The 17,076-nt window shown below is 34.3% G+C and overlaps 2 protein-coding genes across 5 annotated transcripts; one reads left to right on the top strand and one right to left on the bottom strand.

Annotated features, from left to right (window-relative positions):
• The first annotated feature begins 3,395 nt into the window (after positions 1-3,395).
• Positions 3,396-4,203, top strand: LOC125874640 (uncharacterized). Its single transcript, XM_049555615.1, has one exon. It carries the CDS (start codon positions 3,515-3,517, stop codon positions 3,956-3,958), a length of 444 nt encoding a protein of 147 aa, XP_049411572.1. The 5' UTR covers positions 3,396-3,514; the 3' UTR covers positions 3,959-4,203.
• A 1,148-nt stretch (positions 4,204-5,351) lies between these two features.
• On the bottom strand, positions 5,352-14,893 carry LOC125863886 (probable ubiquitin-conjugating enzyme E2 23). 4 transcript variants are annotated; one of them, XM_049543863.1, is made up of 9 exons: positions 14,676-14,893; positions 11,354-13,468; positions 10,754-10,891; positions 9,094-9,561; positions 8,597-8,666; positions 8,212-8,351; positions 7,767-8,078; positions 6,145-6,444; positions 5,352-5,678 (listed from the first exon to the last, which is right to left on the bottom strand). In XM_049543863.1, the coding sequence occupies exons 2-8, from the start codon at positions 13,466-13,468 to the stop codon at positions 6,193-6,195; spliced, it is 3,495 nt and encodes a 1,164-aa protein (XP_049399820.1). In that variant the 5' UTR covers positions 14,676-14,893; the 3' UTR covers positions 5,352-5,678; positions 6,145-6,192. The 4 variants fall into 4 exon arrangements, with proteins under 4 accessions (XP_049399820.1, XP_049399828.1, XP_049399824.1 ...); XM_049543871.1 differs by having other exon boundaries at positions 5,352-5,656; XM_049543867.1 differs by lacking the exon at positions 5,352-5,678 and adding an exon at positions 5,749-6,015.
• Positions 14,894-17,076: the final 2,183 nt, after the last annotated feature.

Below are 17,076 nucleotides of genomic sequence, written 5' to 3'. Positions count from 1 at the left end.
AATTTGACCATCAAAATAATAAATCTGAATTAGTCATTAAAACAAAAAAAAAGTCAAAAAAAATATGTTTGAGGAGGATTAAATATACTCATATGGGATTGTAATTTTTTTTAAAAAATAAAAAATAAAAAATTAAACATTTTTTTTTTCCATTTCCGTTAGAGGAAAAGGGTATATGTGAACCATTTATATATAACTAGGAGTATATATGAGTCACTTTCATAACGAAGGGTATATCAGCTCTAACTAACAAAGTTGAGAGGTATATCAGACCCTTTTCCCTTCTAATAATAATGATGAAGATTTTTCTTATTCGTCATCATCTTCGTTAGATCTGAAATTTTTTCCTAGTACAGAACATCATGATAATTTAATAAATCAGTTACGTATGAACAACTACATGTTCCAACAAGTTCTACAAAATCATATTAATGAAGTTTTCATAGGTGGCTCCATTCCAAGTCATGTGGTAATCAACGTGATCGTGAGGCGGCTGATGATATTTCGCCGTTGTTATCAAATGTCCCACAATTTGTTTCTTCGTATCGTTGATGCAATTAAAGATCACGACACGTACTTCAAACAACGCATTGATGCGCTAGGTAGATTTGGATTATCTACTTTGCAAAAAATTACCGTTGTCTTTAGAATGTTGGCATTAAAGATCACGACACTTACTACATGATATAATGACTACATGTATTATATTGTACAACATGATAATTGAGGATGAACGTGATCTCAATGCACCAATTCAAGATGCCGTAGAGGCTCCAACTCCAACTATAGAAATGGTGGTAGATGAAAATCTCCGGTTTGAACAATTTTTAGCTAGACATAAAAAAAAATTAAGGACAAAAAATTCTCATTTTGATCTCCGTAATGCATTAATAGAGCATTTATGGGAGCAACGTAATAATTTTGAAAATTTTTTGAAAATTGAGTGTTTATGTAATTGTATGTCACTTTTATTTGAATTTGTCCCTTAATTTTATGTATTATATTATATTTTCTTGCAATTTATGTTATTTAAAAATTTAGAATAAAATAATTTCATATCACATTAAAAATTATATAAAGTAATTATTTGAGAAAAAAGAAATAAATGATTTATATTATGAAATAAGAAAATAAGAATGAAATAGAAATAATAATATAATATTGAGGAGAGAGAAAAAGATTCATTTTAGAGAGTAAAATAGAGAATTGGCTTGGAGTTGGTTGTCTGAAAAATACAGAACTCTATATTTGGAAGTAAAATAGAGGATTGGGTTGGAGATGCCCTTAGCTTGTTAAACCTTCTCTCCTTCACCTGGAAAGTTATCCGGTAAGCAAGATTTTTGATTGATGTGCTTGAATAAGGTTGATCCATGGTAGTTGTCCGAAGTGCAGGGGTAAACTCGAATAGGATAGGGTTGTGTGCGTCGGGCCCTTTGGGTCTCAAATTTTGGCCGAATTTATCGTATCTCCATTTCCTATGTTAGGCGGTCGTAATATATGTAGTAATTAGGTCAGGGTATATTTATTTTTTTTGGATTTTATTTTATAAGTTTACACCAAAAATGTTGTTACTTTGGGTCAATCATCTCCTTATTGTAAAAATATTTATATTTCTTGCCAATAACTTTTGACATTTTGATTAAAAAGACGTATCAACACTTTTGCCTAGTACCTTATTTTATTCCACAACTAAACAAGCCGTTACTTTATAAAATTAATTTTAACATCTCATTTTATTTTGTTTTTGAATCATTGTAGGTGCTTTTATCTTTCTTGATTATGACAACCATCCACATACATGATGCCACGTGTCTTCACTAAGAAAGGAAGATGCTTTTCTATGTTTTGGGCTTTGGTGGTTGGTTGGTCCCTCATATTCAAAGAAAGGTCTGAAAATAATTACAGGGCTGAAATGACATGTGCCTGGCCTATTTTGGGCCATGAAAAGGCCTATTTGAGAAAAACAAAAAAGGGAAGCAAGAGTGTAATAAAAGGTAAAAAGTGAAAACAATTTCATTACATTAGGGATCAAAACAAGACGAGAAATTGCAAAGATGACATGATATGGCAAAACAAAAGCCACTCTGGAATACACAAGTCATGTGAGGTGAGGGGTCATGAGATGACAATGAAACAAGAAAATTGAATTTGTGATATATATTTGAATTTCTGGCTAAGTAATCATAAATTTGCACTAAAATCACATGTGTAGTTGATGTATAACTTTAATACTATCTTCTATCATAATTCATGATATACTATTGTATGTTTAAACGCAGGCTTAAAAAGCATGAGCTCTTCTCACAACAGCATATAACGTTCACTAAAGCAATTTGAGTATATCAAAAGTGTAGTTAGCCATATCATGGGCTATGGCATGCATTTTATTTGAATTCACTTTTACTAAAAATGTCTAATATATATTCTAGGAGAGTGACAAATACTGTATATACTTTCTTTATCCCTCTTTATTTGTTCTATTTTGACTTTTTACTTATCATTTTTGACAAATTAAGAAATATAATATTTTTTACCTATTCTATCCTCAATTTATTTAGAAAGTTAATGTTTTTAAAAAAGGTAGAACCTCTTTAATAAATAAATTGATTATATTATATCACCCTTTGAATATAATAAATACATGTCTTAAAAATGTAATAGAGAAATAACTATAAATAATGATAAGCGTAAATTAGAAACTAAGTATAAAATTATTCATTAATTTTATAAGGTGGACAAGTATGTTGGATATCCCAAAATAATATCGTGGATAACTATTGTTGGACGGGGACACAGGGTGGAGTACCAAATACCCATGCCAGTCAACTCAATTTACTTAGGGTCGTTCACTCGTTTGGTTGGGAACAAGTTATCACATGATTAGTTATCCTGGGGTTAGCTATCCTGAGATAACTTATCCCATCACTATGATATAAATGGTGGATAACTTATCCCAAAATGACAACCAAACAACATACAACAATTTTATCCCATTACTTTTTTTTTGATCCCTCACACCAAATGACGTCTAAGTGACCAACGTTTTGCTTAATTTGGAGATTCTAGAAAAGTGAAAGTTTGAGTTCAAACTTCAAAGTCATGCATATTTCTTCATTCAAAGTTCAAAACATTATTATAATTTTATTCAATATGAAAAATAATTTACTTTTAAAAGTGTCAAAAAAGTAAATAACATTTTTCTTTAATAGATTAATTATTTTAATAAAATCTATACATGATAATTTGCCATGTTTTCTACCTCTAGAAAAAAGAATTACTCCTAATTTTCATGAATCTTCTAAGTTGTTGTATTGAAATATTCTGAGGACCAAATTGCAAGAACTAACAAATTACAAGGACCAACGTGGCTCTCAAGTCAACAAGATCCTCTCTCTCTCTCTATACTCAAATTCCCTGAAAAACCCTAGCCGATAACACTCCTAAATAAATTACTAACGAACAACTTCATCATCATCTTTTTTGGTAAATCATAAAGCTTATAGACATTGCTACAATGGCTGGAAGATTCAGAGAGCTATTGAAGAAATACGGAAAGGTAGCATTGGGTGTTCACTTCTCTGTTTCAGCAGCTTCAATTACAGGTCTTTATGTTGCTGTCAAGAACAATGTAGACGTTGAAGCCATGTTCGAAAAAATCGGCATGCCAGGCTTATCCAAAGAAAAAGTTGATGAAATTCCTAATTTACCCCAGCAAAACCCACAAGTGATTTCCTCTGATGGGTTCGTTATTGAAGAACCCTTTAATCAGGACGGTGTGCCGCCGCCAAAACAGAGGAATCGTACTGCTGAGCTGGCGGCGTCAAGTGGAGGTGCTCTTGCTGTAGCTGTGCTGCTTAATAAGGCTCTGTTTCCTGTTAGGGTTCCGATAACCCTTGGTCTTACGCCGCCGATCGCTAGGTTTCTTGCAAGGCGGAGAATTATAAACAACAGTGTATGATGAATATATATTTTTTCTTTATGTTTCTTCTAAACGATTTTTTGTTTTTTTCTGAATAATTTGAATCTCTCTGCATTACTATAGTTTGATTTTCCCTTACACTGTCACGAGTCAGTAAAAGGGGTGATCAATTAACAAGTTAGAGGGTACCTGGGAGATTTACCAGTCTTAAAAAATTTGATCTTTGGAGATGTATTTGAATGGAGAAATAGTTGTAGATATATGCAACTGAAAGTTGTGTACTATACTGAATTTCAATTGAAGTAATCATGTTTTGCTGTTGCTGCATAGAAACAAATCTTAGCCTAGCATAATAATGCTGTTTGTGGCAGCCATTTAATGAATATTGCTACAGAAATCTGAATTTGATGCCTTGTATTTTAAATCTTGTGTTATGCACAAAGCATCCTGCATTAGCAGGGTCTGGGGAAGAGCCACTCACTCCCAGGGTGTGTGATGTAGAAAACCTATCCTAATGCAATAATTTGTGGCTGCTGAACCCATGATCTATAGGTAATACGGCCAATATTACTGTTACTCCTCTCAATGGCTAAGATATCAAGCTTTGACAAAAATTGTCTAGTGTACTCATTTTGTTCAACTTGTATGTGGCAACACTTGAAGATCCCTTCCTGGTGTTGGATAATTTTTCTTATTGGGGTAGCCACTGCTGAGTGGGAATGATGATAAGCTAGTAGCACGACGAGTTCTTGTTGCAGTTGAGTGCAGTGATCTATACTTTGGGCAAGAAAGGAGGTGAAGGGAACTTTAGACCCAAGGGTTTATAAGTTTTGATGAAGTTTGTGAATTACTATAGTGGTTTGTGTAAAAGAACTTGAACTTCTAAACTCAGCCCCTCCATTTGAACTTGTAGTGGCCCGATTCAACTTTGAACTTGTGGTTGCCGTTACTGCACTCTTTATTTGAAGCAGTCATTATAACTTTTTGACGTATATTAGAGAGGGAGGAACAGAACTTTTCTTAGATCGTCTCCTTCATGGTTTGTTATGAACTCTGGATTCATATGTGAAGCTAGCTTGGTCAAGCAGTTGTGTTACAAATTTCAGAAGCACGGAAATAAGTCAGTGTTGTAAAACTTGGCATCAAGAATGTTTCATTTTGGCCTACGGTAAATGTGAACCATCCTATACCCTGTCATGCATTTAAGAACATTGGAAGCTGATAGGTTTATGTATTGTACCCACAACAAAATCAGAATTCCACAGTAACTAACATCAGCCAGCTAGCTCTGTTGCTGGCAAACAACAACGAAATGCATTGTCATTCCTTTGCATATTATAAATAAGCTTTTGTTTTACAACCGAATCATAGAAATGGAATTTAAAAGATTAAGCATTTGTTAAGTTGAAGATGGGGAGAGACAAAGCCTAAAGAAGGAATAATCTGGACTGATTTTATTCAGTATCACGCAAAGTAACAGTTTCAAGAATTACAAGGCATCCCAAACCCAACGAGATACAAATACCTCTAATACCAAAAGCAAAGAATAACACAAACCACCTTTGTGCTAAGTATGATTCATGTTATTTCCATCTCTTTTCCCCCATCAACCGCAATAAATGGCAATAAGCTTGAAATTTGACGTACAGAGTTCAGTGGCCTGAACTATATTCTTCAAAGATGAATGGAAATTCACGAGCATAAGAAAATCCTTGCTAGCCATCCAATTCTTCATGCCTTGCAAAACCAGCATAGCAGTCTACCACCCGAAATCAGAATTGAAGATTTAATGAACAACTGACAAGTACAATTTGCTCGTAAAAGAATATCATTTTCTAAGAATCAAAATGTTTTTACAGAATTCTCCAAACAGAGAATTTGAGTTAAACTAACGCCTCCACCAATCATTCAGGAAAAACACACAAAAGTTTTACTAGTAAACTGCCTCCCCAAAATTTGGAGGGGACTACAACAACATGAAAGTCAAAAAGGCAAGGACAAACAAGTAGCCAAGTCCAAACACAACCTACTCATTCCTAATCACCTGTGTTAGTTAAGGAAATGTTACAGTATAGCAGTAATCCCTGCATTCCGTCCTATGCAAAAAAAATGACATTGCCCAGCTATCAGCCATGGTAACTAACAAATCATATCCCAAACAAAAATACACCAAACAAGAAATCATCAAATGCCTTTTGACATTCGGAAATGTTTAAAAGGCTGACCTTGGCTGGATTGAACAATGATATACACCAAATGCTTCAAAATCTCTGCTACAATTGGTGGAGATGCTGGAACTCTTCACACTCCACTCCTATTTCTTTCAGAGCCAAGAAAAGTTTTGGTACAATCTTAGCCAGCATTAGCTTGAAACCAACTGAATTTGAATTAGCGCTGCTGTTATTGCTTACGGAAGCATCTTTTATGAGCGAGCCAATAAGGAATCCTTTCATGTAAGCGTCACAGGCCTTGAGGATGTAATAACCACGCATCCTAAAGTGTTCTCTGATAAGCTCTTTAAAATCCTATTTCAATCCAATATTTTGGAACAAGTTAACAAGAATTGCTTTACCAGTAAAGCATAGTGCCAAAGGTGATGAATACCAAACAAGTTTACAAAAACAAACAAGAGGAGCAATAAACAACAAATGCTCCCCATCCTTTATACCTAGTATTCAATTAAGAAAAAGTGGGTTCCATGACCTATTTTTCCTCTGTGCAGATATAGATATGATTCTCTCACTAAAAAGGTGAAATGAGCAGTGAGCCAATGGATAAACACAAAGAAGAAACAAAAGAGATGTAACAACAACATACCCAGGGTGATCCCACAAATGTTACAAAAATGGATTAGACATTATCTAAAATATTTTATTTATACTTTAACTATTTAGAGTTTGGTGGTAGTCCATAAATGAGAGTCTATGGTTAGAGGATCATGCACGTTTGTGCTTGGTGGGTTTAGTGAGGTGGTGAATGTAGGCTAAACATGATGAAGGGATATGGAAAGAAAGTTGTCCATTGAGGCTGACATCTTGAGGAGGGGATACACAGGAGAGGAAGACCTAATGCTACATCAATTTGATATGGCTCAAAAGGCACCCTTCTTTCTTATTTGTCTTTACATATTTGGTATCTTATTATTATGTCCAATCTAGAAATTTGTTGTGTTGAGTTGCTGACAGTAAAGACATCAATTGCCTGCTTCATAAGTATTAAGAAGGAAACTGGCGGATCAGAAGCCTATACCATTATTTGATGGATTTAATATTACTAGTCTAACCAACTACTATCAGCACTGTTGTAGTTTTATCCAGTAAACGTAACTACACATGTTTAAACAAGGCCAAGAGACCACATATGACATCATGATATATCAATTAAGTCAATTGGCATTATGGAAGTAATCAGCTAAAATTGAGAAAGTAAAGAAAAGGCAATTACAAAGAAAATTTTGAGTTAGAGGTCCACATTTTCATTTTTCCACCTAAGTCAGTGATACACTATACAGCAATTCTTCACAACGGATTAGATAACATAGAAATGCCAAGTAGAAAGCAAAACAAGTTGATCCAAGAAACACTAACTTCAACTGAGCTCATGAACGAATGGATGGCAAGTAAAGTTGGTCCATCGGAAATATAATAAAATGAGAAGATATGCCAAGCCTGAAGAGTCATGGATTACAGTTCTTGTATGGGGAGAAAGAAAGAGAAAAGGATAACCCCATATAATTGGATTCAAACACCTTGAAAACAAAGATGAAATCCAAAATGTAATATTATCAAGGATGGTGACAGATATGTTGTAAGAGATGGAAAATAAAGAAAATAAAGATATCAATTACCTTAGGAGGCTTCCTCATCAGATACATCATTGTCTTGCAGTTCAATAAGAAGATATTTTCGTTGTATGATAGTGAATTTTTTTCTCCTTCAGCTGTCCCAACTTGCTTGTCATAACCAGCTTCATTGAAATATGGCCTGGAATTCAAGACTAGCCCTTGAAGTGAAACTAGGACTTGAAGTATACTCGAGGATGAAGGATCCCAGACCTCATTCCCTCTGCCCGTCCAAGTATTTAAAAGGCTGAGACAAACCTTCCCTTCCTCATACAAGTTTGGATTTATCCGCCAACCACCAGAATGATAATATGCCGACTGCAATACAACATAAACATTTGAAAAATTAACTTTAAAATGAAGTTATGAGCCAAAAGGAGATTACAGGCAAACAGTAACCCTCTAGACAAGAGGAGAAGGATACAACGAAAGAAACATTGAGTAAGCTTACTGGCGGAACATCAGGATACTCAGGTGGAAGGTGGAAATCAAAGAAGAATAAGCCATCTTGGTAAGGAGTCCCATATGCTCCAACAATCACAGCCCTTAGAAGATCCATGTGATCTTCATAAACACGTACATATATTCCATCTGATAAAAGAAGTCTGAAGGTTAAAGCTGATGATTTGATAGCCGACCCCAACTAGTTTGAGATTGAGGTGCAGTTAAAGTTGATGGTGTCACTTGAATGTGAAAATAACAATTATAAAATATGGACAGATAAATCCTATGATGATATACCTACTTATGAAGAGAATAATAACATTATAAAATATGGAGAGATTAAATCCTATGATAATATACCTACTTATGAAGAAAAAAAATCTGATAAATACCTGGCAGGTTATTCTGAAGGATGTTCCAATCTTGTTGAACTTTCTTAAGCCACTTCCTCCCAGCATTATTCTGCACATAATGATCAACAAGTTTCAGTAGATGACCCCTTTGAAATGGGATTGAACTAGTCCTTGTCAGGGACTCAAAGTAAAGGACGCTCACCAGTTACTCATAACTAGCTCACCTTTAGAAACCATGATATGAAGTAACTTGACATCATGCAACACCACACTGCCCTCTCAAACCCCACCCCCAGAACCAAATAGTAAAAGGTGCATGTCTAATAAAACATAATCGAGAAATGGAGAAAAAGTAGTGTAACACAAGTCATGAACCACCTTGTAAATGGAAAAGAGTGATGGATCAAGGATTCATTTAGAAATTCTAAGTAGGGGAAAGAAGTACTGTCGAGAACCAGAATATAGAATACATTTTTCTAATACATTAGTCAAGAAGTGGAACAATTTATCAGGAAGAACTTGGAGGCAAGACTAACCTGGCCACTTGTACCAAGAAAATGATGATCATAAGGATCTGTTGTGATATCAAAACGTTTAAAACTATATGTTTGGTCATCATGTTGATCTGAGGAATTTCCTATTTCTGACATCAAGTTAGCTTCAATGACGTCTGTCACTTCCATAGTGTCATGATCTTCTCCATTTCCGGCAGCAGGTAGCCTTGGAGAATTATCAAGGTCTCCGGACCTTTGGGACCATGATTCATCGCCGGTAAATATTTTGGCAAATGCTCCCTCCCTTTCTTCATCTTCACTTCTGGAATCTAAACTCGAAGAATCAGTCTGTTTGCGGCCTCTAGAAAATATTCCAGAGGCCAGCCTGGTCACAAATCCTAGTGCAGCCAGGGGAATAGACAGAGCCCCATTCCTTCCTGAATCTTCAGTGGCCATGGCACCATCTTCATCTTCAATACTGATGTCAGTAGCATTTGTTGTTCCAAGTTCCTGAGGGAGATCATGCTGTTCATTACATCATACTAACACAAACAGAAACTAACCACTTATTCTAACAAAGCAATTGAAATAGGTACTATTTTAGTTAATCTCCTAACCTTCCTTCAATGTATAATAAGGTAACTTTCTTCACATCTGATACATTATTTATATTAATAATGTGTGAAGTTGTAAGCTATTCAGCAGACATTAAATCTAAAGAAGTTATGTTTATCAACAAAAAGATAAAAGAATATAAATAAGGAGGAAAGAGAAAGAAGGCATCTGTGTCTACAAAAGCTCCACTCTTTGAAGGGTTACTCTTTTTCTTGCGATAAGTGACAAAGCATTGTCTAAATGGGCCATCACAAGAGATTGCTGATGATGTGCATACCTTTTGGAGGGTTACTTGCAATCCCCTTTTTGAGAAGTAGTTGAATATTGAAATAGGAGGAGCACAAATGCTCTAGTGAGGAAGTGTGAGAGGTTGACGGTGATAGGTTTGAGGAGAGGTAGAGGTAGACCAAGGAAGAATTGGGGAGAGGTGATTAGACAAGACAAGACAAATCTGCAACTCACAGAGAACATAATCTTCGATAGGAGAACACGGAGATTGACGATTAGGGTTGATGGTTAGTAGTCTGGATACCGAAGCCCCTATCTATTCCCTTACCAAGTTACCAGTATTATTATTATTATACTTGCATTATCCTATGCTTCAATTCTATTACTATTGTTGTTTCTTTTACTTTGGCTATCTTTACTATTTTAGTGTCAGTACTTCTCTTTCTTCAATATTTTCATCATAGCTTTTGTCTCTTGCATTTCTTTCCAACCTGTTTAGAAACCTGATTTTCTTGTGCCGAGGGTCTATTGGAAACAACCTTTCTACCCCACAAAGGTAGGGGTAAGGTTTGCGTACACCCTACCCTCCCCAGACCTCACTTGATACTATAGTGGGAATGTTGTTGGCTGAAACAGATTATTTGCACCAAAATGCAAAACCAGCCATACTATGAAATCTCTACTTAATTTGAAAAAAAAAACAATTTCTTGCACTATCAAGGGCGCGAAATTTTTGAAGTTCTAAGATAATGAAATGAAAACAAACAGAAAACACATGGTACTGGTTGAAATTTATGTTTAAATTAAACATAACAGATAATATCAGATAACTAATGACAGTATTCTAGCAATCACCAACCTCTTCTACGTTCCCCAGGGTCTCCCTTTCATGATCTTCAACTGTTTCCCAGCTAGCTACATCATCACCAACTTCACTTCCAGCCGCGATAGACTCATCATCATCACGATCAACAACATAAATTGCTTGAGGCCCAACCTGAGAAAATCAGAAAGGGAGCCTCACAATATGAATTTAAATTTGTGGCAACTGTCATAAGAATGCACCGCCACCTTAAGAAAAGGAAATTTCTCTTGATGTTCTAATGAGTCGTGCATCCATACAAATAAGAAAAACAGATCTCACGAATAATGATCAAAGATAGACACCAGTATAGAAAATGCAAGTCCCTTCTTTTGTTCCTTTCCCAGTCTAACAGTGCAGATAGAGTATGAATTGACCTATCAGTTTTTCAGTTTCAATAGTAAATACCCAGATAAAAAGTCAATCACAGAAAAAAAACGGACGTACAAGTTATTAAGGCTGATAGAAGAGCAAAGATAAATGGTGAAAGTCTTCACATTAGCCATGGAGTGAACTATTAGAATCTAGGGGCATTCTAAACATGCAATTAGAAATTGGAGAAAGGAAGAAAAAACTAAGAAAAAACTTGGTAAGTACCAGGGATATCATCCCATCAGCCCACGTGACTTCGATATCTCCATTTCTTAGTCCAGTGATATTCCCAACCCAGGAGAGATCTGAAAATTGGGAACAAGTGTCATCACTTGGAGCGGCTTCTGCTTCATTGCATTTCGAATGCTTTTGCTCGTCTTCTTTGGCTTCAGTTGGAACCAACAGATGTTCTGATTCTTCTGTAGATGTCACAACAGAACCCACTTTTGCTGGTAGAGAAACAGGTAACAAACGAACAACAACGTCACCGTAACAATAGTCATAGTCAGGATGCCCCTCCAGCTCATATACGCTGACCACTTCCTCTTTGTCAAACTCCTTGGGGTCCTCTGCCCTGGTAACTAGCTTTAACCACCTCACAGAAGCTGTACGCTCCTTTGCATTAACACTTTTCACAACTCCAACACGCCTAACATCATTAGAATCGTCAGCATCATCAGCAGCTTTCTCTACAACATATTGTTCAGCAACAAATTCATGATCTCCGGGGCTTTCAATAGGGATCAAGGATGTGGATTCCAAGCCTCCTTCTATTTTTCCATCCTGCCAAGCAACATCAACAGATGTCCTAGTATTCACAATTAGAAGAGCTCTTTCAAAATTTTCCTCTTTCTTACGTGCCTTTTTATCTCTCCTAACCACAACTTTGCGGATCTTTTTACGATGAAGGGGCCATGACTCTTGGCCTGATTCCTTGGAAAGTGACAATGAATTAGCACATGTACTGGACTCTGCAAGGGAATCATGCTCTAAAGTTTCACAATTTCCATCCACAGAAGATTCCACATCAATTTCCATACACTCACTATTTCCTGTTGATTCCTCCAAATTGACAACTTCTGAATCACCATCTGTTAAAGATTGAGAAGATTCTGATACAGTTTTGGTGGAGTCACTAAGTTGTAATTTTGACAATTGCTTGTCTAAGGCAAAAGATGATGAAGGAAGAAGACACCAGTCACCTAGTTGCCAGATTGCATGAGAAAAGCAAGACATCAGTTTCAAGTTCTTTGGATTTTGTTCTTCAGCTGGAGCAGTGGATGAATCGGGCCCATATCCAGCAGATGCAATCCAGTAGATGAAGACAGAACCAACAGTAACTTTAGTTACTGTACCTTCTAACCTATTTGCTTTCCACGAGCCAGATAACCATCTGGAATTCTTGAAAACTGATGATGAGCTAGCTTTTACACGCTGACCAGGATAGAAAGGAAAATGTCCATCTTCAAGGCAATTCCTACCAACTGGTTTAAGACGTAAAGGGTCAGCCTTCATAACTTTACATACAGAACCATCATCAAACATCACAGTGACATTATCAAACACATCATCAATTCTACCCAACCAAGGGCCAAGGACAACATAATCACCAACTGTAAAACCCCGAACACGTTTCAACTCTCTAGATGAGACATTTTTAAAAATAGATCCATCGTGCGCTAATAAATCTACAGATATATTGATATCAACCACCAGTCCTACTTGACCTGTTGGATCAGAAGCTGCAGCGACATAATCACCATGCAGAAATCCTCTATCGACAACAATGACATTATTAATACTCTCTGTAGACTCAGACTCATCCATCCAGAGGACTCTAACATGGTCTGCGATAAGCGGATCACTCTTACAGTTACTACGGTCTTTGTTCCCATCATCAGCTTCCTCAGCCTTTTCATTGTTATCCCTATCGTCTTCCGTGTTGGAATCACCACCACCATCATCATCATCATCATCAGGACCACCACCACCACCATCATCGTTATCGTCATCGTCATCATCATCATCATCTTCTTCTCCATCATCCTCATCCTCATCTTCATCATCAGTTAAGCTGCTATCTGAATCTGAGTCACCAGCAACCTCGGTCACAAGACCAATCTTACCATCAGTTTTGCTTTTCACAACATCTTGTCTATATATATAGGATACATTCTCTAAGTTCCGGAGAATCTCTCCCGGCTTGCATTCTGATCTAACTTTTGGATCCAAGCTAGCCCCATTTGCTAAAGACTTGCCTTCTATCAAATTGCTATTATCGTTTGCATTTGCAGTAGGTTCAGCATTACGGGAAGCATCATGATGTTGGCCAGCTTCCATCTAACAATGACAAACAAGAAGACTATAAAAAATTCATTCAAAAGCCTAAGTGTACATCCCAAAATTCAAACAAATGTCAAGTTTGCAAATGAGAGTGGACTGGACTACTCACTTAAATTGGTTTATCGAAAAAGAAAGACAACCTTATAACCTGACCAAAACAAAACCTTATAACCTGACCATTTAGTACAAGATATCAGTGATGAAACTGCTAATAAATCTATCAGTGCTAAGAAATATGAAGCAACAAAATTATGTAATTAAAATATTCAGTTCAACAACAACATACCAAGTAAAATCCCACAAAGTGGGGTCTGGGGAGGATAGAGTGTACGGAGACCTTACCTCTACCTCTTTGGAGATAGAGAGGCTGTTTCCAAATCAGAAGCAACAAAATTATGTAGTTAAACATATTCAGTTCGATCATTTGAAATAATTTAAATGAAGTACATTCATTTCTAACAAGGAAAAAGGAACCCCCACTCATAAAAGCAACTTCACCACAATGCAATACACTACACAATTGCAAATGATTAGTGTACTTCCAATAACAGCATCACTGCATTCTCAAGCTCAGACGAAGCACAATCATGATATAAAATGAAACATTGTCTATATTATAAACCAATGATTCAGTCGAATTATCTAATGTACCTATTGAAAGAAATGACCCTAACCAAATAAACCACCTAGGGCTAGTAGCTTAGAACTGTGAAGGTTTAACTAATTCATAGAAGAGACACCATTTATTAGTATTGACCAAACAAACAAAAAAAGGTTCAGGAATGCCTCTATCAAATGGCACAGAACAAATAAGTAGTTAAATTCAGTTTGAATTTACCTCACCCTATATAGGAAAAGGTTCAAATACAGATTTTGGTCAAAATTTTCATCATTTCTCAGAATCCTACATCAGCCAAACACAGCCTCCATCCAAATCTAGTCATGTAACCCTATCTTCAATTTACCAGAATGACCCGATCATTCCGTGAAATTTTCCGTTCAGCCAACTAACATCCCTTCCTCTAACACACATTGAGATCAAAAGATTCCCGCATACCTCAAAAAGAACAAAACCCAACTAAAAAGATTCATACCCAGAACTAAAAACAAGAAAACAAGAAAGTTCCAAGCAAGAAAAAAAGAATTTAAATCTTTTTATCCATTTTCAATTTCAAGAATGTCATGAATAAGATGACGAATATACCTTCGGAATCGGAAACTTAGCAGATTAAAAGGACCCGCGAAGCTGGAAGCTATTGCGATTGCATTCGGAATGAACGGCTATCTCTTCGCCGGTCGATTGATCGTCAACATGTATATACATACAGCTATATATATATATATATATATGTTTAAAATTGTATATTCTTGCATTCAACATCTGCAGAATGAGCTAAAGAGGTGAACAGAGCCGAGCCGAGCCAAGCCGTGTGAGATGAGGGGCAAAAATGTCATTACGTGCCTTATAAGTCTTTTTGATGGTATAGGTCATTGTAAATTATCCGATTTGCCTCAGCTTTTCTTCTTTTGAAAATGACATTTGTATTTTATTATTTCTGTTTATTAAATTTTTTAGATATTTATTTTTTAAACATTTTTCTTCCAGTTAAAATATTTTTCCCGTTGAGAAAAAGAATAATTCTTTTCTTAAAAGATTGGAAGAAGCAAAACAATTTTGTTATAAAATTCATATCCCTCAACAAGTTAAGAATATTATTTGATGAAATGGGAACTAAAGCGTTTGTTTGGTTTCGATAATTGATATAAAAAATTTATTAGCATTTGATATTTATATCAGATCATAATATTTTATTATGATTAAGTCAAAACTTATTATCATAATTGATTGAGTATACTATATTAGATGTTTGTAAGTTTTTGTCTTGATTAATAATTAATAAAAACATTTAAGTTTAGTGATTTATAATAGGGATAAGGGTTTGAAAAATATCCCAATTTTAGTTGAATTTGTTGTTGCAATACTAAACTTTAATATCGTATTTTTTATCCCCTGAACTATTTAATGGTGTATTTTAAAGGTATATATGTGCCCACGTGGACACATTACTATTTATAGTTTTGCATTATTTTTTATGTCCACGTGGGCAAAAATATATATTTAAAATACGGTATTAAATAGTCTAGGGAGGTAATAGGTCCTCATGAAAGTTTAGTATTGCAACAACAAATTTGATCAAAGTTGAAGTATTTTTCAGGTCCTTATCCCTTTATAATATAGACAAGTTATATATAATAGTATTTGTTATAGGCCATATTAATTTTAGATAAGACTGCATTAAATAACTTACTTATTTTTCCTATTTACTTCAATTGTTCTGCAAATTTGATTCAGTGTATGAATGTTCCTACCCATTACCTTTTTATTTATCAATATTATAAGTAGAAGTATAGCGAAAAAAATGGTTTCAATTTTATGTTTTGAGATTTTTACTCAATAAGATAAACCAATAACAATTTTAAGAGGAATGTTTGCATTTATTAATAATTATCCCCTCCGTCTACTTTTTTTTTTTATTGTTCAATGTATTAAAAATAGGTGTTACTTTGAAAAATATTCATCATTTTATATTTATGCATCCTTGTTATCAATACTTTAATTATTTTCAATTAATTTCCAAATATAAGATGACTTGTAATAATTAATAAAATTACCTTTTCAATTCTTCTTATACTTGTCCACTATATTAAAAATAGATGCATAATTTTACTTGTTTTATTTTTTTTAAAAAACAAGAGATAATTTTTTCAATTATACATATTTTATTTTTATTCTTGAATATTATTCATTTTTCAATATTTATATAATTTAAAATAAGTACGATAGATATAATAAAATTATTATTTTATTTATTGCTTTTTAAATGATGAGTCAAGTCAAAATATAAAAAAGTAAAATCAATAGAGAGAGTACTATTTTATATTTATTATTTTTAAATGAGTTTGTTAAATTAAATATGAACAAATACCACAATAAAATGAACATAATTCCAAGAATAACATGTAGGTGAAAAACGAATCTAGTAAACATGAAAAATAGGGAAGTTTTCAAGTTTAATTTTGTTCTTTCACTGAATTTGGCATTTTGGTTTGCTCCAAAACATAGTTATTTACTTATTGGGACACCACTTACTTGAGCAAGATGACTCCAAAACTAAAATGGGAAAACTATGAGGAAGAATCAAACAAATAACAATTGCAATTTGTAAGAAAGAAGAATATATTATTCTATCCGTGTTATTTTATTTGATCCATATATTAAAAATAAATATTTAATTTTATTTATTCATTATAACAAATTAAGAGAGTTTTATTATTATTTTATTATATTTACCTTGGTATTAAATAATTACATAAAGTAATAATAATCATATTTAGAATTTTAAAATATTTTCGATAAAGGTTAATTTAGTAAATACATCTTTAGTAAAATTTTAAAAATGTATTAGGTCAATAAAAGCAAATTTCTATGGTTCATTTTACTTGTCATATATATTTTTTTTGCATGTCTCTTAAAAACATATTAAGTAAAAGAGTTATTCATATTTACTCTTTGTGATCTTTTTCACTATTATTACTTTGAATGA

Source organism: Solanum stenotomum, chromosome 1 (genome assembly GCF_019186545.1).
Source record: "Solanum stenotomum isolate F172 chromosome 1, ASM1918654v1, whole genome shotgun sequence".
In the NCBI taxonomy this organism is placed as follows: domain Eukaryota; kingdom Viridiplantae; phylum Streptophyta; class Magnoliopsida; order Solanales; family Solanaceae; genus Solanum; species Solanum stenotomum.
Note: the sequence above shows the minus strand (reverse complement) of the source record. Positions and strands in the feature narration are given on the sequence as shown.